The sequence below is a fragment of the Ascidia mentula genome, chromosome 7 (assembly GCF_947561715.1).
Source record: "Ascidia mentula chromosome 7, kaAscMent1.1, whole genome shotgun sequence".
Taxonomy (NCBI): domain Eukaryota; kingdom Metazoa; phylum Chordata; class Ascidiacea; order Phlebobranchia; family Ascidiidae; genus Ascidia; species Ascidia mentula.
This window is the reverse complement of record NC_138572.1, coordinates 16122381-16144257: the sequence shown is the minus strand read 5'-3', so window position 1 is coordinate 16144257 and position 21877 is coordinate 16122381. Positions and strand designations below refer to the sequence as shown.

Genomic DNA, 21877 nt, shown 5'->3' with positions numbered 1-21877 from the left:
TGTCATATGTGGAGCCTGCTGACGAATTTATCCTGCCGAGTGGCAGATGATGTTTAGTTCATTCAAAGGTTATTGAAAGTATGTAATACAGCAGTATCAATCAAATAGTGTAGATTTTGACAGACCAGCTTTGTTTTAGGTTATTGTTTTTGCAAGCTCAATTGTGGAACCAGCTTATTGCACCAGACGTGCATTTCCTTACGTGTTTGGTAGCCGACCTGTCTGCTACATTTATTGCGTGAAAGTGTATTTGTAAAAAAAAAGGAAATTTAAAGCAAGCTTGTTGGGAAAAAAATTAAGACACAATTTTGTTGCGAAAGCATAATTCTCACAAACATGAAGTTTCCAGTTGTTGTTTTGCCACTTGGCCGGTTTCGTGACGTGACTAAAACACGTCATATTGCAGTGATGTCATTTTTGCTTGTGTTGTTCACAGCAACTTATCAATTAGACCCTTCTGACTATTGTGGTAAGTTTGTCACCTTTGTTGCTGGATGCACAGCATTTGTGAATTTACTTTGTAAGAAAAAAACTGTTTGAAGATTGTTTCTATATATGTATGTAAGCTGATGATTTAAACTTGCAATTAGGAATTACGAACAAATTGACCAAACTCTCCAAAACAGCGCTTGTGATCTCATGATTGTATGTATTAAGAAAGCATATAAATGTATTAAATTTACATCTTTGAACCCAATTTAACCAAAGTATTCTTATTCCCATTATTAGATCGTGGGCCGAAGGATTGTGCGATATTTTTGTGCAACTCAACTTCAGGTGGAACAACGTTTCCTTGTGGTAAGTAACATAGTTTATTAGATTCATTGTAAAACAATTGTTTTAACTCAAAAAAACGAAAACGTCGTCAACATATTAAATAAATTTGTTTAAAGCATAGTATACTGAAGGCTATTACGTATATTACTGTGAATGCCAGTCGTAGTATGACGCAATGCTCAAATATTAAAGTTTTCTGTGTTGTAGTTTTCGCTTCTCACAATCCATCACAACCAGTTTACAATGGATCGGGAGGAAGTTGTAAGTTTCTTATTCTTTATTTTAATGTAGATGTGTGTATTTATGGCATGGCTATCTAAGTAGGGCTAAGTGCCACACAGGTTGGTTTTCAAAGGGCAGGTAAATATAATTCATTCAAAATAAAATGTTTGAATAAGTCTGTTGTTCTGGTGCAATTATGTGCCGTAGTTGTGAATCAAATTATTTTGTTTACAAATATTATGATACTGTTGCTGCCAGACATATTGTATTATAATTAATCTGTCCATGCACACCTAAATGTACTATTTTATTTACCGACGTTTCGCCCGCTATCCAGCTAGGCTTCCAAGGAAAGCCGAATAAAGATTTTTAAATGTATCACAGGTAAAACAAGTGGTGCAAAGTTTTAACTTTAGCCAAATTTGAAAACTTTGTTCCGGCAAAACTTTCCTTTTTTAAACAAACAGCTTTTAGATTTAAGTTGATCGTGAAACAAAGCTTCTAACGATAACTACATTAAACTTCAGAACATAACTGTACTGGAAGTGGATGCTGCATGACGTCAATCAACAGAAATTGGCATTCCCCACCCCCATCTATTAATGTATTGATACAATTCCTACAACCAGGTGAAACTTGTTACAGCGACTAAAGTAATTTTATCGCAAAAACTATTTATGTGTCTACTTTACAATTGTTCCAACTGTTTGTTTTTTTGTGCAGGTTCATCTCCCTCTGTTTCTGGTTCTGGTTATAGAATCTCAGTTAAAGGATACGAAAAATGTGAGATTTACAGCTAAGAATCAGCAAATTAATTTCCGCACATTATTTTTAAAATTGTGAACGATTTGACATAAGGTCGTACAATTATCCCTAATAGCATAAGTTTTAATATAAAGTCGGAAAAACGAATAAAATTGTAATAAAATCATTTGAAAAAGCAAAATCAACTGCGAAATTTTTCAAAAACAAACACATGCGAAGGTTGAGGATGTCCCAAATAGGCACTCAACAATCGGTCAAATACTCGAGGCAGCTTTTCCACATATAAAAGTCTGATATAATTGAAATATTTGGAGAATACCTCATTTTCCACGCAGGTTTTTAAACTCATGCTTTTATTTGTTGGTTTGAGCAGAAGTAATACCATGCTTTCGCTTAGCAAAGCAGGATTGCCCGACTGCGCAGGCCTTTTATATTTGGCGATTTCTTAAATCAAGCTTAATTGTGTTCATTATTACAGGTTTTCCCAATGATGATTACGCATCAGTTTCCTTATCACAATATCCAACCACTTGCCTCAATCTATCACTTTACCACTTGCCTCAATCTATCGCAGTAAGTGAATTTAATAAAATCACTCAAAACATAAAAAAGCATCTGGTCAAATTTTATTGAAGCAATTTTTGTTAACGTTTCCCACTAAAAATATTACAGATTTTTCAATAAATTCGCAAACAACCAAAATCCCACTGACAACTCTACAAGCCACGACAATCAACCAACCTACCATCATCCCAATAACCAACCAAACATCGACCACAACAAACACCAGCTGGAATGAAAGTATTCGTAGTGAGTAAGTTAATGCAAAATCCAACGAAAAAATGTGTATTAAGTGGCTTGATATTAACCGTAGCGCTTACAAGTGGTAACAAGTCATTTTGAAAAAGGAATGGCATAATTTTGAGATATGCGTTGTTATGGAAGCAATAAACGCTTGGTTTGTCACCACGCAGGCAAACGCGTGCTTTTCTTAGAGTTACGCTGATCAGCAGTTGAAGCTCTAATCTAAGAAACTCAACATAACATTTGCTCAGGTGTGGAAAGTAATCTGTATTCTATACAACCGGCTGATTCGGATGATTTAACAAACATCGACCAACTTGTGGAGATTATCACACGTTTCTATCAAACTTCAAACATAATCACTTTCCACAATGTTAAAGCCCAACTTTACTTCAATCATACGACATTGAATGGTCCCCAGACACAACTCACTGCCAATATCTTGCTTGGTTCAACTCGCATCGACTTAACGTTGGAAACAAACGGAGCAAACCAAGTCGCATTTTCAGTTCTCCAGTTTAAGATTCCAGAGGATGTGGAGGTTGAAGGTCCGACTGACCAAGTTGGCTCCCTCGCCACGACACGTTACATAGCCATCAAAAATACGAGCTACATTGTTATTGTCGGTTTGAGCGTAGATGAAATTCCCCGACGTAGACAATATGGAAAAGTGAAAGACAACAATCGATTGCAAGGCAACGTGAGATTCGTCTTTCCTACCACGTCACCACAATCAGCGTGTGACGAAATTGAAAACATGAAGAAAAACGAAAGCAACCAGAAAATCTCCCAACTATCACATTCTTCGACGGAGCAGCGTCTTTATATTCGGATGAAGGCTGTACCACCGAAGCAAGCCCTGATCACGTGACGTGCAGTTGCAACCACCTCACTGTTTTTTCCGTCCTTCTGGCGGTAAAATCCATCGTCGTTCCACACGGTGTTAAGGCAAGTACACATATAATGTTTCATTCATAATTGCACCTTGTGCTTTATAAAATCAGTCAGTTCCATTATAATGAAACTTAAAAAAACTTGGTCGATGTCGTTATTAGGAAATACTTGAAACATTTATGACTTATCAATGTATTAATTGTTCTAGATTACTACATACGTCACAGAATCAACATCCGTCTTCTTCCTCCTGCTCACCACAATCATCCTGCTCTGTTTCAATGAGGGAGGGGACAGAATTTACATCCAGATATGTTTGACGGCATCACTTCTGTTTCTGCACGGCATCAATTTACTGCACGATATTATCGTCACGCATGATCAGCCATGCATGGCGTTAACAGTGCTATGTCATATCTTCTTGATGTGTTCAGGTAAATGGTTTTTAAATAACAACAAATCAAACATTTTTTTGAACCTTTTTTTACCATAGGAATGTGGTTTCTGATCGAGGGAATACGACTCTTCCAGGCTACCTCTAATCCAATCCACTTCCAAGCCCAGGATTCAAAAGATCGACTCAAGTACTTTATGATGTTCGGGTGGCTTCTTCCCGTCTTGATTGTGTTAATATCCGCATCCGTGGGATTCCACTTGGGCGTCTACATGAAGCCACAGCCTTATTATGAGGCGTGCCACCAATATCAAAACAACACTTCACCAATTCCCAAGTACGACAGATGCTGGTTGGCTCCCAACACTCCGGTTTTCTACACTTCTGTCATCACTCCTCTTGCTCTCGTCCTTGTCATCAACCTCCTTGTCATCGGGAAAACATCTTATGTAGCATTAACCTCCCGAAGAATGCAAAACAGAGTAGATGACCCTGATCAGGAAGATGCAAAAAGAGTTGCAAAAACGTTCATTTTCCTCTTCATGATGCTCGGTGGAACCTGGAGCTTCGCATTCTTTACTGGTGAGTTTCAATATTCTTTACTGGTGAGTTTCAATATATTTTACATTGGTTGTACCATTTGTTGTTCCATCTCACTGGTAAACAGCAGTCGCACGCAAATAAACGCTGATGCCCCCTCCACAAATTTGTGGTAATTATTACGGATTTTTTCCATGGAACGCGGGTAAAGCGGGTTTAACATTCTTGTCTTCTTGTTATTAACGCGCATGACGAACGCTTGTCGCGTTTTGTCGCAACAATTTCTCCTATCACAGTTTATGACAACATGATGACGTAAACGCAATGAACCCGATTGCCGAGGTGGAAAATTTGATAATGTCGCATAGTTGGTTTGTTATATTATGCTGGGTTGTTGGTCATTTTATTGTGTGTTCCGCAGGAAAATTTATTAAATTGTTAAATCATACATGTTGCTTGAAAATAATAACAGCTAATACCAACCAACTACCTACATATGTTTCTAGCGGCTGTTTACAATATATGTTTTTGTTGTCTTCTGACGAAACGATGTGCCGTCAGCCAATTGGACAAGGGTTGAAAAGCAGTCGTTTGGTATTGTTGGCTAACGTTCCGAAATGGGGCGTCACGTACATTGAAGCTTCCGTTTAACACTCTCTAAGACTCGCAAGCTGACTTCTTTTACTTTCGCAAGATACACGATTTTTAAATTCGTTTTCGAATCGAAGGGACACACACTCACAATCTCGTTGTTTTAATGCATTCATTTGATCTTACGACGAAACTGAAGGTTGTCTAAAAACGGTTGTTTTCGCCGCGACTGAAATAAATCAAGTGGAAATCTTCCTTGTTTCGGTTTATTGTTTGCTGGCAAACGAGGTGAAGGAGGCGGTTGGCCGCTCCTACGACAGGATCAAGCTCCTATATTCGTCTGATGATCCACCGAAAACACAAAAACTCACAAGCACTTACCCCACCAACCGTAACCTCGTAAATATCGGCACGAGTTGGCGGAAAAATTGACATCCAATCTTCGTCAGAAACATTTCGTTTCAAAAAGCATGGCAGAATTGTTTGTGTTGATTGTGTTATATAAATACGTACTTGTCAATGTTATCGTCAAATAATCCTAACCCTCGTTAGGGCAAAAGTCTATACTACTGATGTTAAATTAATTTGCAAATGTTTTGATTGTAAATCAGTGTCAATGCGAAATGCGCGCAACGCTTATTCCCTGGAGACAATCAAAATTTCCCAGTCGAATAATTGGTGAAATGATCAGGTGACTTGCACCATGGATATACAATGTGTTAAATGGAGAAAGATTTGTTTAGTTTAAGCCTACACCCTAATATTATAATTCCACATTGGTTTTGTACAGCTTACAATTATGTCCCCCAACTTGAGAATGAAGATGGTAAATCTTTGTGTTCTACGTCACAAAATTCGTGTAAGTTCGTTTAAAAATTAAGTCGGTTTAAATTTGTGTCGAAGTTTTCTTGAAACTGAAACTAAATCCATAGCACACAAAGGATGACTTTTAAAGGCAATTTTTTTTTCTCACATTTGCTCCACGAGAACTGTAAGGCAAGAGTTTTGGACATAAAAATTTTCAAAAGACTTTCAAAAAGACTGAAATTCCAGTGTGATGACTAGCATGACGTTGATGCATAAAATCATCATCAAAAATCGTTTTTCCTTTTGTAGATAACATGACAACTAAAATTATTGGCAGTAGCAGACATGGATTTTCCTGATCTTACAATAAATAGATTTACAGAGACACGTCTGGATTTTTAAAGCGATGACGACGGGCCTCGTGGACTTGACAAGACCACGCTTTTTACGCATGAATGAATCTGAAAAAAATAGCGCGTCTCTCTGCATTTTTTCCTACTAGATATTAATGAAAAAAAGTAAGCAATATACCCGATTAGTAAGTTGCAGACACTAAAAAAGTAACTAAAAGTAAAAGAGGCTTTGCTTGAATATTTACACTCCGAACACGGTCGTCTATAGACGATATATATCACCACACCTACACTGATATATCACCACACCTACACTGTTAAGACCTGGGCTACAGGACGAAGCAACTTAATACATTGATTGCACTCTAAGTTAATTTAACTTTATTGAGACAACGTTACGTCGGAGATATTAGGGGAAAGCTAATAACTTCGGTGCAAAATATTTGGAGTTAATAACTTTGAAGATGAAAGCCAAAGCTAAAATGCTGTTATACATTAGAAATAGTAAACGTTTCGAACACTAACTGCGTTCATCATCAGTACTACAATGAGTGCGTGCAAGAAAAGCGTCAGGGTAATAAAGGACTAAGCAGGCAAAAGGGGAACAGCAGCAGCACCAACACGCAACAAGCCAGAGGCATGTCGCGTGACAACAACATGGGAGCACAGCAGCGACGTCACCATTAACGATTTGTCAGGCCGCTGTACGGACCTAGATGTTGAATAGGTAAAGAGGTTTTGAGCTATCATCCACGTTCAGAACTGGTTTGTGGTGTTGGATGTACAGTGTTTCCAGAATTAGTAATTTAGATTTTATATTACAAGTGTGTAAAACTTTGGGCAAATTGAATTTAACCTAATGATCCGAATTTTCCCACAGATGGTTGCTGACCTCGCTTTCAGCTTTTGTAGAAGGATGATGCTCCTTCATGCGGATGGCAAGGTTGCGCGTGGTCTCACCAATGTAAGTGGCCCCACAGGAGCAGGTGAGTTGGTACACAACATTACAGCGATGGAGAAGCTGTTGCTTGTCTTTAAAGTTGAAGAGTTTGGAGAGGGAAATGGTATCGTGGATCATGCGCAGTTTGATGGGAAGAAAGCTGCGTGTGTTAATGAATTGTCGTAATTCCTGACGTATGTAATAGTTTACAGGGCCAAGGAAGGGCAGTCGAAATACCAAGTACTTGGTTGGTGCTTGAGGAGGGGGGGTCGGTGGGCTCACGTTCACGGTAGTATACCGACAATTGAGGTAACGCCTAATGCAAGTGGAAATGAAATGGGATGGAAAGCCATTGTTAATGAGCATGCGAGAAATATTACAATACTCAGCATGCAATCCTTGGTAAGTGGAGCAGATTTTGTACGCTCTATGTAAAAGGCAATTGACTAAGTTTCGTTTATAGATGAAAGGCACGAAACTAGACCATTTGGTGTATAGGCCAGTGTGGGTAGGCTTTCTGTAAACGGAAGTGACAGGAGTTTTTTGATTTTTATCTACCAGTATGTCTAGAAATGGCAGAACCCCGTCTTGTTCGAGTTCCTTAGTGAATGAGATATTACAATAAACACTGTTGATGATGGAAAAGAACCCATCCATTGACTGCAGATTAGGGAAAACCAAGAAAAGGTCATCCACATATCTGAACAGGGCCAGTGGTTGTTGGGCTAAACTAGCCTTTTGCAGGGCTTTGTCTACAACGTGATTCATTATTACATCAGCTAGGAGAGGGGCAATGGGAGACCCCATTGCAACACCGTCAACTTGCTGGTAGAGTGCGCCATGGAACTGGAAGGTTGTGGATTTTGTGACCCAATTGAGTAAGGATTTTAACCTCCTCTTATTCAGGCACGAGAAGTTGTCAACATCTTTTGTGAATATTAATTCCAACAAGAGTTTGATGGTGTAATCTAGAGGTATGTTAGTAAATAGACTTTTGACATCAAAAGACACCATGATGTTGTTTTGCAGGTCGGTATTGCGGATGGCGTCCACAAAGGCAAAGCTATCCTTAATGTTCGAGGGGTGAGCCCTGAACGGTGACAAAATTTCAGTGAGCCAAGTGGCACAGCGATGGGTGAAACTTCCCACTGTGGACAAAATGGGTCGCAGAGGAGTGCCAGGCTTATGTACCTTGGGAAGGCCATAAAGAGTTGGAGTGGCAGCCGATGTTGGATGAATGCGCCTATAGTCCTCATCTGACAGGGCAGCATGGTTCTTTAAGTACATTGTAGTACTGATGATGAACGCAGTTAGTGTTCGAAACGTTTACTATTTCTAATGTATAACAGCATTTTAGCTTTGGCTTTCATCTTCAAAGCTAATAACTTCATTACTCATAATTTATGGCACTCCATGTTTGGGGTTTACATGAGTAGTAACCACACAACCGCAGGTCGGGTAACCGCCGCAACGACACACTTTAGCCTTGTCATTTTTTTTAAGTAACTGCCAAGCATGGTAACACCATACCTTAGCCTTGTATGTATGAACTCCGTTTGTGTGCTGTTCACATGCTTGGCCACACAAGACACGATTGTGCGAAAAGAAAGGCCACAGATGACCGATGGGAATTTTTTGTTTGGGTAGGAGCGACCACAAAATAACGATTTTGTGTCCTATATAAATCCATAAAAACCCTGTCCAATTGAGCTAATTGCTCCTGAAGCTTGGATGCAATTCTCATTATAAATTGTTTTAGTTTGTGCTTTAGTCTATGTATAAAATGTAACAGAAGTTCTGTAGATAGTTACTGTTTTCTTAGGAAAATATGTTGGGTTGTTGAAACAAAGTTTATTAGTCATGTCGTTTGATCTACTATGGCATATCCATAATACAAATTACACGTTTTGCCACATCCGTTGATGGCCCAGCTGGAATAGCCGTGGATGGCAGCAGCTGAGCTCGTTAGACATCCATAGGTCACTGTTTCGAAAGTATCTTTTCTTCGTTGGTTGGTTCGAAAGTAGCTTAAACCAGCGTTAAAAACAATATGGGACTAGGATGGGTTTCGAACCCAGGCGTAGAGTGAAGAATGGATTTAAAGTCCAACAAATAGTTTTTAATTGTAATAAACCACAGCCAGCAGTGATTACTAAGTAAATGTGACACAGTTTAAAATTGTCACAAAGTTACTTGGAGATTCTTTTAACAACAAATGGATGTTTTCTTTTAAAAAAGCGTTATTTTTGTTCGAACAGTTTTCCACGGTCTTCGTCAAGTCTAAAAGCAAAATAAAACGTTTTGTTTTAGGGCATATTTGAAAATGGTAAATAGTGTAAACAGTTACATATTTTTAGGAAGTTTAAAAACCCTCTGTAGCAAAGAACCATCCATTTTCTTCCTATAAAATCTTTCTGCTTCAGGAAACGTCATCATCAGTTCATGGTCTTTGGTTTCAACAAGAATTGCAGCTGCCAGAGCTCCAAGCAAAGAAATCAAACCAAAAATTGTCTAAAACACAAGAAGTCTTTCAAAAAAATATTACACCCTCGTTGCGAGACATTGATTTGTTCAGATTTATCAAAAGTTTCTTTTACTTGAGTCAACCATGGGATGGTGTATTGTAGCTGAATGGTCCATGGTGTGATAATGGTTCCGATTCTGCCAGCCATTGAAGATAGTCCAATTGCAGTGGTTCTACAGAAATGCTGCCAGTAATATACTTACATAACGTTTGTCGCAAGTTGTATTGCTTTGTTTTGTTTAAGAGCAGATGCATTTGATTTGCTACAACTAGAGTTGCTTTCACTATTTTAATCACTAACAAAACCAAATATATATCAAACAGTTTTATTTTGTGATCTCACCTTCCGCTTGTCGGAAACATTTCAGCAGTATGAACAAAAATAAAAGCAAAACACATGCTTACACCGAACCGACCAATGAGAGCAAGAACTGTTCCAAAAATATGAAGACCTACAAATGATAACAGTTGTATGAACGCCGACAAATTTATATGTAGTGACATTAGTTTTTAATCATACAACATTGAGTTGTCCAGAAAAAGACCCTGCAAAGAGCACTGACCGCACAAACGTTGGTAAAAACTATCACTCTTAAAGTAAGACCTTTAACCAAGTCGCGAGAGGATTGCGCCCACAAGCCAACAATTCCCAATTGTAGCTGCTCACCATAATTATCGTCAGCAAGTTGGACGACCAAGGTGGATCCAAGACAAGCTACACCAGCCATACTGAGTGTAAACACTTCAATTTTCACTGCACCAAACTTTCTGATGACGTAGATCCCCGCCGTACAAGCCACTGCCTCCATCGCGCCACCTAGCGCATTGTTGACAAATGGATCGCCGGCCAAAGATCCGCTGTTTAAAACCAGTCCGTAATACACCAAGCTGCATGAAATAATGCAGTTTCAACAAGATCTTTATTTTTACATTACGTACACTCTTTCGTAAGATAAATGTGAACATGTCAACAATGTAGCAAGTTTTATGTGATAAATGCTTTGCAACATAAAAGTGCATTTCAAATGCTAATATAATTAATTTTTAGCGGGGCGCCAATTTGAGTGTTTTTTTAAATGCTTTGAAATAACAAAGTCAGGTTTTATAAGTTAATCCAAAACAAGGGTGAAATATGTTTTTCTGTTACTACTACCTATACTGGTTTCTTCATAATATTATTGATTAGTTGTTTTTTTAAGTTAGTTCTTACCACCACATCTAGTCTTTTCTGTGGTAATTTACATTGACCCCAAAAATTTTGAAAGTTTGTGCTGCATGAATTTTAACATGGGAATCACAGATTGTAAAATTCAGTTTCTTATCAAGGAGGGAAAAATTCCAATCTTACCTGGTTACAAACCACACAAACATGTTGCATATGATGAGAAGCCTGGAGTAGGGACGTTTGAACATTTCCTTAATTGTGTTCAACTTTTTGTTGGAAGTCTGTTTTGTTAGAGATAGGTAAAACGAACAATAGTTTTGGATAACAATGTTAAAACATCGCACTTGTACTAATCAATTTTAGTCACTCATGTTTATTTGATCAACGTATAATACATAGCGTTGAATGCAAAAAAAATCTTACTGGAACTATTGAACAGAGAAAACGTCAAAACGTGACTACAGGAATCAGCCTTTGCAAGTCGGTGAACGACGGATCTGTCTTTAAGTCTTTACAATTTATCGTTTTAATTGCTTTGGATTTTGTCTTCACAGTCCCAAAAGTGGACTTACTTTTGAGTTTTTTTTTATTTGTTTTTTATTTTTTATTGCTATGTTTTTTTAGACAGAAACTGAAGATTTTCTAATAGGCGAAATTAATATTTCTGTAAATAAATAAAGATCTTATACTGGTCCAATTGCCAGAATTTAATTTTCAGTTTCAAATTCAAATTCACCAACGTTTTGGTCTTCTGTTGTGTGATCTTTTATCACATCATCCCAAGTTTTATCCGGAAAAGGTTTTCCAGATTTTTTTGCAATTTTTTCGCAGACTTTCTTAGATTGGTTTACGCTTCCCCGTGCAAACAACCATCTGGAAAAAAACGACTAAATAAAACTTGTTAAATTGATCTACTGAAAGGAAACTTGGTTGGTGTGCACATAATTGTGTATCGAAACGGTGACGCCCGATGCAAACTCTGTATGCAACGTACGAAAACTGTCAATCCACGTTACCTTGGAGATTTGGGAAGCAGGAATGAGTAAGGTAAGATTGGAATCAACATGATGAGAGTGTAAGCACGTTGCAAGTCTCTCCATTTCCTCCAATAAAATGCAAAACCACTCAACACCATGCATTCCAATGCAAATACTGTGCTAAACGAAAGGGTAACTGCCAATCTCCAAGATGGTGGACTTACTTCCGAAACTAAACGAAATAATTTAATTTTGGTAATTTAGTTTCGGTAATTTTTTTTGCTTGGGGCACTCTAGTTTCAGTTTGCTTTGACATGATTGACACACAGTCAAAATTGCACTTGACAAAGATATATTGTTTACTACCGTATTTTAATGGTCTGTTCTTCTGTCACAATAAAACATAACTTGTTTTCACCGACGTTGTGCCTGCTATTCAGCCAAAGACTTCCTCAGGGTAATGGTACAGCACAGAACCAACACCAAGGAAACGTACCAACACGAAAAAATAACTCTAACAACGCTTGTAAAATCACGTGATGTAATGAAAAGGCAGGGAAACAATAATTCCAGCAAGTTGTTTTAAAGCAAAGATGTTGACCCCCTCGCACTCTCCACATTGAACAAACCACTTCTGGGTTCCGCTGCTTCCATAGCAATGTAATGCGACAATAAACTACGGAGTGTTGTATGGGGTCTAATGTAGACCTTAATCCCATAATCGGTCAACATCCGCTGTAAATTCTCGGTGTGTGTGGAGACATAGGGAAGAACCACCGTACCAAAGGTTGGCGTCGGGTCTTTTGTGTGACGGCCGATCTTCCACGTGATATCCACGAGGGATACCAGTTTTCCCGCACCGCGTCTTGGATGATATTGATCTCTTCAACATGATCTTCATTGCTTGAGACCAAAGCATAAGCTATCTCTTAGGGATAGAAGCAGCGGAACCAAAAGGAGTGGTTTATTTAATTCCATGTGGAGAGTACGAAGGGTTTACACATGGAATTAAATAAACCACTCCTTTTGGTTCCGCTGCTTCTATCCCTAATAGAGATAGCTTATGCTTTGGTCTCAAGCAATGAAGATCATGTTGAAGAGATCAATATCATCCGAGTCGCCGTATTAATAATGGGGAACAGTGCGTCTATTTCCCGGTGCTTCATAACGATTAGTTGTAAGTGTTGTTTCCCGTCTTCTAATTACATCACGTGATTTTACAAGCGGTGTTTTTTCGTGTTTGTGCGTTTTCTTGGTGTTGGTGCTGTACCATTACCCCGAGGAAGCCTACCTAAATAGCAGGCACGACGTCGGAGTATACCAGTTACGTTTTAATGTGCCGGAAGACCAGAGTATTAAAATATGATATGCCGGGCAGCAACATTATATTTGTAACAACTTATATGTTTACATTATACTTGCCGTATGTAAAAGCCGACGTGACGGATTGATACGAAAACATAACCTGCATAGCCCTTAGCACAGAGAATACATATATGTTTGGCGAATAAGATGTAGATACTCCCATTATAATTGCGAGTATCAACCCAAACCGTATAGTGAACAATCTTCCAAACCTGCAATAAAAACTTAGGTACAAACAATGCAATTGGATGGTATTAAACACAAGGTTTAGACAATGCAATGTAATGCATGTTAAACACAAGGTTCAAGATGTCAGTTTATATATTAATGCCTGCATATTCCCTATCATATTTACCGACTTTAAATTGATGTTAGTTATCTGTGGTACAACACTCACGTGTCGGATACAATTCCGCTTACTACAGAACCAATTCCAACACCGATGAAAAACAGAGAAGTTGAAAATGAAACGAGAGAACGTCTTTCACACACGAGATCCCACTGTAGATAAACAAGCACGGGAAAAACTTTATTGTAACGAATAAAACGAAAAGAAGATTATAAAAACAATCGGGTGATTTTACATACTTCTGTAACAATAGTTTCATCGTAGTGTGTCCTGTCGTATATATAACCATCCCTGCATGTGGTTTTGCCAATAATTTCGGATGAGTTCAAGCAAGTAAGTACGGATATATTGGATGAGCACCAACTGTCGTTGATCAAGTTTCGATGGCATCTGTCCGGTTCCTAGTTTTGTACAAATAGGAATATGTGAACTGGTCAGATTTCGAGTGTTAAAAACTTAAATTAACGAGGTTTTAATCAACAAACAAGAATGAAATCTTTCCATTTTTGTAGAGAAAAAGAAGCTCGTGTTTCTGACTACAGTAAACCGTAAATACCCCAGTGGCGTGATTCCAAGGCAGAAACTTAAAGGAGATGACATCATCAGTAAGTTGCGAATATTGTGTTGAGTTGTCGTAGGGGTCTATGTAGCATCGTGATAGGGGAACTCCCGCTATGTTCGTTGATGGTAAAAAGATTTTGTTTATTTTAGTGCATTGACTCTAGTTGTCACTTCTGCGTTTGTTGTGTCAAACTGACGGAAATTATATTCAATGGCAAACTTACAACACGGGACAGCAAAAACTTATATATTTTCACAACCTTACAAAATTCATAACTCGCAGATATCAAAAGATCATAATTTTGACGTAAGTGGTTAACGACTTGATTTAAATACTAATCATATTTTTTTATATGGGGTATTTTAGAAAAGTAGTTTATTCTAACAGGAAACACAAATAATGTCAATTTAATTTAAATTCACACACACTGTTTCGCACACAGTAAAATGTCACATGAGAGTCTCGTTTGAAAGGTATTAGTATTGCATGTACTATTTCATACCTAGAAAAACCGAACCAGTCATTATACCAGATGACGCAACGTTTACCAACAATCCAGGCAACACCAGGAAAAGTGCGTACCAACTCTTTCCCACTATTTCCTCCGTGAGTTTGTCAAAAGAAATCATATTTATTTCATATGTGCATAGCAACCTGGGGAAGAATAAATTTATGCTATGATTTAACAGACAATGAAAGTCACCAAGTCCATTGAAACTGCAAATAACTAACAAATCAGTTTTCTTGTCTAAACTTACGTAGAAATATAATTACAGTTGTCAATTTATTGGTGTTAACCAAGGGATAGACATTGGTTTAAAACACAATTCAATTAACTGCACGGCAGTATAATCACGTGACAGACCGCTTTCCATGGCCGGCGCGGCGACCACGCCCTGATGCCAAGAAACAAACACCATTTACTCTGCATCCTGTAATATTACCGTTTGCAGCAAGGAACATTTTAAAATCCATATTAAATGCCTAATTTTAAATTATGTATTTATGTGTATCAATACAACAACGCGATTATACAGTCAGTACATTTAGTTGAGGTCTAGAAAAATGTATTTCGCCTGACAAGGCATCATCAGATTCTGCAACTGTCAGAGGTGAAAACAAAAACAAAGAATTTCTGTTGATTCTCGTAAAAGTGTTTAAAATTATAACGTATTAAATGGCTGTCGTTAAAATAATAATAATTATAAAATGTGCGCACGATCGCTGTGTTGAATTTACACACACAAATCCACATCGTGATGCGCAATGCGCAAACGGGACCTTCGTTCGAATTGATCCAAATTAGTTTAGTTTTCTGAATACATATTTAATTTTCGGTTTTATAATATGCTCATTTTTTTACGTCGTTAACGCCTTTATTTGCCTGGGAAAATTAGTGACCATAACACCTTTGATAAACAGATTTTGTTTCTTAAACTTTTACCAACCCACACATCATTCGCTGAAATCATGTTTTAACTAAAATAAAGTGAAAGTTAAGGCAACTTTCCAAACTTAACCTTAACACAATCTAGGCTATACACTGCCTGCCGTGTAGATGCGTTGCATCAGACTATTTTCTTTTCAGGCGCAACATTAGTTCTTCATAACAACACAACTACTTCCTTTTCGTCTTCATTACTCCATTATAACCAGAAAGGAAACTCGTGTATTCGTTTCAACGATGGGTCGGTTTTCACAGTAAAGCGTTTATAAACCTCATGACATAAAAAATATGCGCGGCCACAACACACAGGCCAAGAAACCACCACAAAACACGGATAAAAAAATAAACCTGTCTTCCAATATGTTGTGGTCTGCCATGCGTTAAGTTGTGATGCAGAAATACATGATGTAAATGTATCAGCAAAGTAAAATTTTGCTTTTATATTGTGTTTTGTAACATCGCTGCTTTTTACCACACCGTACTGAACTTTCTTTTGCTGGAATCCCACACATACGTGCAAGGACTGCAGTGCAACATATTATTTTAAGCACAAAGAAATTCAACCTTCCTCCCAGTATTTTGAGGTCACACATGTGTGCGTTAACAACAAGTCCGGGGCTCTAACGAAGTGTTTACAAAACCTCGTGTGCGACGCACTAGAACGAATTTTACCCCTTCGCACAAATCATATATCTATCGTCACAGTTTGTTCTAATGTTATAGTTTCTAGTCACAGAAAGATGAATTAACTTGTTATTTGTTATGTTTCATAAGCGGTTAAATCAATTTCAACAATATGTAAATCGATAACGCATCCTGGTGTGCAGTCACTAGAAATAATGCACAAAATTTCAGCGTGTTAGTTCTATTTACACGATCGCAGCTCTATTACTTTGAACTGAACACTTAAGTTAATTCCTGTTTTGTAAATACTGTATTTTTGTCTTGTCACGAAACTGAATATTTTGTGCTGCCAAGAAGTCGCACCTGCACTGCTTTCGTTGGCAATTTTCGCATGAGCAATTAACCAACGCACGCATTTTTCTTGCAAAGTGCGTCGAGCGCTAATCCACTCGATCGCTTTTTTCTCTTTCGACTCGCTGACTCGGGGTTGCGGTTGTAGATTTCGTGGTGTCGGAATGTGTTTAATTGGAAATTTGAAAAGCTTTTTGCGACTTTTTTACCTGTAAAAATCCATTGAAACTATGTGTGGTCGAGCTGAATGCAAATGAATGAAGTCAAATTATTCATTGACAAATAAAGCAAGTATTTAGTAAAGTATTAGAACTGGATAGTTTGCACTTAACTACGAGGTTCCGGTACTACTTTTTATTTGCTGTTAATCACTTTACGGTTGGTTGGAACAGAAGTTTAAACAACTAAATAAACTAGTGTTTCTTTGAATATTCCAGTGTGTAAACGGGCCTTACCTTATGTTATGTATGTTGTTAAGTTATTGTCCGCATGATGTCGCCCAGGGCGAGGCACTGTAATAGTTTTGGGTGATTGGCGGCAATGGTCAAGAGCCCGACCCATACAACAGGATAAAAAAATTCGTGAAAAAAAATTCCTGGGTTCAAACCCCGATATCGTGAAAAAAAACCTTCAAATAAAACTTACTTATGTCTGGGAGTTGCTACGCACATAAATAAGTGTCAGAAACAAACGACTAATTGCGGAGAAATTGTGGTTTCTGCAGAAGCAGATGGTGTGGGATGGCAATGCAGCCAAAATTTGGAAGAAGTTTGTTTTGGAATTAAAGAAGCTTTCCGCAAATTGTGAGTTTGAAACTTTGCAAGCTTCGTTAGTAGGAGGTGAAATTCTGTATGGGCCTTGTAATATTCTATTGAGAAAAACTTTACTCAAAAAAGAAAATTTCACGTTGACTAAAGCTGTACAAATTTGTGTTGCAAATCAAACGGTGGCAACGCAAAGTTTGAACATGCAATAACGTGTTAAGACTTTTTCACTTTGCTGCACACCCATAACATCGACGAAAAAGGCCTAAGCAATAAGTTACGACTTTGTTGCTGGTTTGCAATCCAAACAGCTTACAATGTTCCCGCAAACTCCCAACTGTCCACGTCCGCAATACATATGCCATACGCAGGGTCTTTGTTTTTCATTTTGCAACAAATATTTTAAAAACAACTCCGAAATGTAATTATATTCGACATTTACTAACCGAAACCAATCATTTTCTATTTTTTTTTCACCCCGCACAACTTGACCTATGACCCCGTTTCTCGCGCATTGGCGTTGGTGCGAATCATGTGTTGAATTTGGTATTACAGCAGAAAGTGAATGGAAGTATACTTTCATTGTGAGTCAATTTACAATGCAAATATGGGGCATCATGTTAAATTACCCATGTTTCAAAATTATTTGTATTAATGTCTTGCAATTTTTAGGTGACGTAGAAGCACCTGCTGCGCAGACATTTGATACAGAGGATGAAGATGCGCCAAGCACCTCCACTGGCAAAAAACGTTAAAGAGGTATAGTGCTATACCATCTGAAAACATAGTGTGCAATTTAATTTTTCTCTTGTTTGCAGAAGAACATGTCACGAAAAAGAAGAAAAGCAAGGGTATAGCTGCCAATGTATTACATCACGTCTGTAAGTGTAAAAAAATTCACCTTTTTGAAGGCAATGATGGTTGGGAAAAATTTATTTGGGCGTATAACGATCAATGCGAAAAAGACCGTCAAAGCAGAGAAAGACTGGTGGCCACAATCAATGAATGGTTACTTTTCACTGCACTGTATTTTCTTTGCATTTTATTCAAGAAGGGTTGTGTTTCATACAGGTGATTAACAATGGGGTGTCTTCAGACAGCAAATCACTTTCTCCTAATGAGTTTGTAGATGGGTAATTTCAAAGAAACTCATTGCTACTGACATACGGCAGAAGACAGTCTGCCTGACGCCATGGAATGGCAAAATTGTTGATATGTAGCAACATGTGTTTCTTTTAAAGCGTCATGACCAACGCAGAAATAAAAACATAGCATAAAAGATTTGTCTGCGAAATCAATGACAACAATGTCATTAAAGGAAACAACAGCATCAATTTTGAAGATATCTCATCCAAATATGTGTTTGTTTTTGAAACTACGTTATCCAAACAGATAACAGATGTCATTTTTTCAATTCGAACTATATCCGCAAATTATTGAAAGGTGCTCGCGTACCACATGGAATGCGTCGCGTACCATTTGTTGGGAAACACTGTGTTAACTGAATAATGGCCTACAACGATAGTCCTTCGTTGTTAAAACTAACCTGTTTGGTGACATTTTGGTGTTGCATGTGGTTGAATGAAATATTTGCCAGCAAATACAATGGTGTCACAAATTACGTGGTTACACATCAAGTTACGTTGTATTGTGACGTCATAGTTGATTGTGATGTGTGAGATACTGTACAGTGGTAACGGAATGATTATTAAAAAAGTGAGCAGACTGTCAACAGCTTATTCTGCAGCAGTAAAGCCAGTTTCAAAAACACACCAATTAAACTAACCCGACAGCGTCGCCCAAGAAAAACAGTCTAGGGTCAGACGCGACAAATGGTATCAAACATTTTGAATAAAACGTAAATGGAAGAAGTCATGCTGGTTGAATGCACAGTAAAGCTGATATTGATCTGCGTTACAACATATGTTCGGCAAAGCAGTTTTAGGGAGGCATGCAAGCATTTATATCAAGGACATGAATGTCTAGTGGCCAGATTCGATTCCAAATTGAAACTTCGTAATGTATCGTAATTTGCGAAGTATTACAGACGAACGCAAGTGCTGTTTGTGCACTCATTCATGATTGGGGAAACAGGTCATTATATAACATTTGTTAATAAACTGGTATCATCCAATGACAATGATGTAATATTTTTGAAAGGAGGGTTGCTCAAAATACTATAGTTGGATAACACGCGAAACGCCGGTTAATAAAGTTACGTTTTTGTTGTGCCAGAAGAACAGACTATTAGATTACTTTAAACTCCGTATATCCAATACTAATTTGAGCAATGCATATCCGTAAACACTCAATAAAACCAAGAAATAGCCTGGTAGATTGAACTTGGCTTGGTTTGTGCGGTTTATTAATATAATGGGAAACCTCAAAATAAAAGCTCCAACTCAACGGCCAACATAAGCAGTAACTTAAGTCTTTAATACAACGGTACATAAATGATTTTCAAATGTGACAAGTACATATCATTAAAACGCTCGTGACAATACAGCCAGGCCATTTGAGATGCACGTTTTTGCAGCTAGTTGCAGAAGGATACATCCAAGCTTCCTGTCAAGGCAAAGACTAAAACGTTTTCAAGCAAGTTAGTCACATTTTAGGGACAATGAAAAAACTCTGTTGAACCACTTGATCTTTCGGGTTGCGCAGGACGTAAATAATCTGATGGAATTTGAATAAGTATAATGTAAGATACGATTTATTTACACCGAAATCATTACTTTTGAAAACTTTTTGATGTTGAACAACTCAGCAGGCAGATGAGTGCCCAAAATACGCAGAATGGACTGCGGCACATTCCACGAATCACGCGGCTGTGGCACACAAGCGCACTGTTGCTGTCGTGTATACGTAATGAGGCGTGACCTCAACAGGTCTTTCTTCTTTAAAGTGAATATGACACGGCCATGACAACTTTGCGTAAAACTAAAGGTACATCTACAACAAAGATATATCCAAAGTTTCACGGTTCTACGTCAACTAAAAAATGTAGAAAACTGCACGAAAGTAACGGCGATTAAAAATCGTAAACCATTTGCGCTGTGGCTTAATTGACATCACACAAGGCGCTCGCGTCGAAAAAATGCATTGTTTACATGGGAGAAGGCGCCTTATATTGCAGATATCGAATAGTTTCAAACATAGGAGAATCCACCGACTACGTTGCCTCAAAGGTCAGGACAAGATTTTACATCACACAAAAATATGTCACTGTGACGTCACAAACCAAAGGCTTATTTGTCCTAGATCATCGGTAAAGCAAGGGTATAGCAGCAACGACACTACTCTGTACTTTGATAAGACGGGATGGTGCGTTTTTTTGCTCAGTGACAGTACATGGCGTCAATTTGGGTGTGATGTCATAACTTTAACCTCACCTTTATGTTGACTTTAATTTGATGATTCCAACATTTCTAGTTACAACTATATTGCGAAAAATACATTAGTGGTTGATTGTGGCGAATTAAATAAATCATTTATGACGCGAAATCGTAGGCAACGCCACTGTCGGACAAAAAGTGGTACTATGACAGAATAACAGTGTTGTGTTGCATAATCAGCTAATTTGGTCGTTTTTTCTCGGTGGTCTTTGCCAGCCTCAAACTTAAATTAACCTACTAATTGCACGGCTGTGACATGCAAGCGCACTGTTGCTGCCCTTTATACGTAATGAGGCGTGACCTCAACACCTCCCCACCGAAGATAGAAAAACCCTCCATCAGGTTAATAGGGAAACCGCTCTGGAGGTTTGCGCGATCGCTTGCAGTTTTGTGGATTGCTGGAACCGAACGCAGGAGTGCTGGGAATAGTTGGAACGTTAAATTCTGGAGACGGAGGCTGCAGAAATCTTCCTTCTTCCACCGGTTCCAAATCTTGGTCAGAAACGTATCGAACGCGTATAAATCATAACATGGTGTTACGTCTACGTAAAATGGACATTGCACATTTATGCATTTCATGAACATTGATCACAAATAGCCAAATTGCGTCATTAAATTTCGGGAGTTTGAAATTCGGATTGTACTGTGGTAAAAAGGGATGCGCATTCGTTTGGGACTTCATAACCTACTGTATGGTAGAATTGTGTTTTTTTGAGAATCTCGCACGCGATGTTCGTTGTTTTGTTTGATTAACATGTGGTTATTAACTGACCACTCTTAGCACACTTTATTCGGTTTCTAAGCAGTTTGTTTGTCCATCGAATATATGTTTTACATAGGTTCGTCTTCGGTTGTGTGTACCTAACGGATGTATGGCACCTGGATTATGGCAGCACACATAATCCAGGTCGGCTTAGACAAAAGTTCAGGATGGTTTTAAAGAAACAGTGAACACCTTTTTGTGTAGTTTTTTGCCATTGTAACGCCACTGAAAAAGGATTGCCGGACCCTGATCTAATTTTTGGTTGATTTTGTGTTTAAAGCGTCACGCACTACATAACGCGAACCTTCAAAACCTGGTTCTTTCGTATTGTTGTTGAATCGTTATGGGGAAAGGTGAAAAGAATTTTTTTTTAATTTTTTACAGAGTGCTGCAGACACGGCCACTATTTCGACCTTCTCATAAGTGCAGTTACGGCGCGAAGACTTCCACTCTGTTGTGACTATAAAGTCGCCACCTTTGGGTACCAAAAAAGGTGTTTTTTAT

General features: G+C 38.2%; 2 protein-coding genes across 2 annotated transcripts; both read right to left on the bottom strand.

Moving 5' to 3' along the window:
- Positions 1-7003: 7003 nt before the first annotated feature.
- On the bottom strand, positions 7004-8374 carry LOC145909688 (uncharacterized). The gene has a single exon (XM_082997042.1). The coding sequence runs from the start codon at positions 8372-8374 to the stop codon at positions 7004-7006; it is 1371 nt and encodes a 456-aa protein (XP_082853168.1).
- Positions 8375-8930: 556 nt separating this feature from the next.
- Positions 8931-14679, bottom strand: LOC145908643 (organic cation transporter protein-like). Its single transcript, XM_082995960.1, has 13 exons — positions 14532-14679; positions 14024-14139; positions 13707-13868; positions 13516-13619; positions 13176-13330; positions 11793-11985; positions 11517-11649; positions 10960-11057; positions 10279-10499; positions 9955-10063; positions 9685-9784; positions 9435-9598; positions 8931-9367 (listed from the first exon to the last, which is right to left on the bottom strand). The coding sequence occupies exons 1-13, from the start codon at positions 14656-14658 to the stop codon at positions 9328-9330; spliced, it is 1722 nt and encodes a 573-aa protein (XP_082852086.1). The 5' UTR covers positions 14659-14679; the 3' UTR covers positions 8931-9327.
- Between the last annotated feature and the right edge of the window lie 7198 nt (positions 14680-21877).

Coding starts and splice junctions, on each gene's coding strand:
- LOC145909688 (XM_082997042.1), bottom strand. CDS start 8,374: ATGTACTTAAAGAACCATGCTGCCCTGTCAGATGAGGACTATAGGCGC.
- LOC145908643 (XM_082995960.1), bottom strand. CDS start 14,658: ATGATTTCTTTTGACAAACTCACGGAGGAAATAGTGGGAAAGAGTTGG. Junction 14,140..14,531: donor GACTGGTTCGGTTTTTCTAG/GTATGAAATAGT, acceptor CAACGAACATAG/CGGGAGTTCCCCTATCACGA. Junction 11,058..11,516: donor ACACAACAGAAGACCAAAAC/GTTGGTGAATTT, acceptor CTAACAAAACAG/ACTTCCAACAAAAAGTTGAA.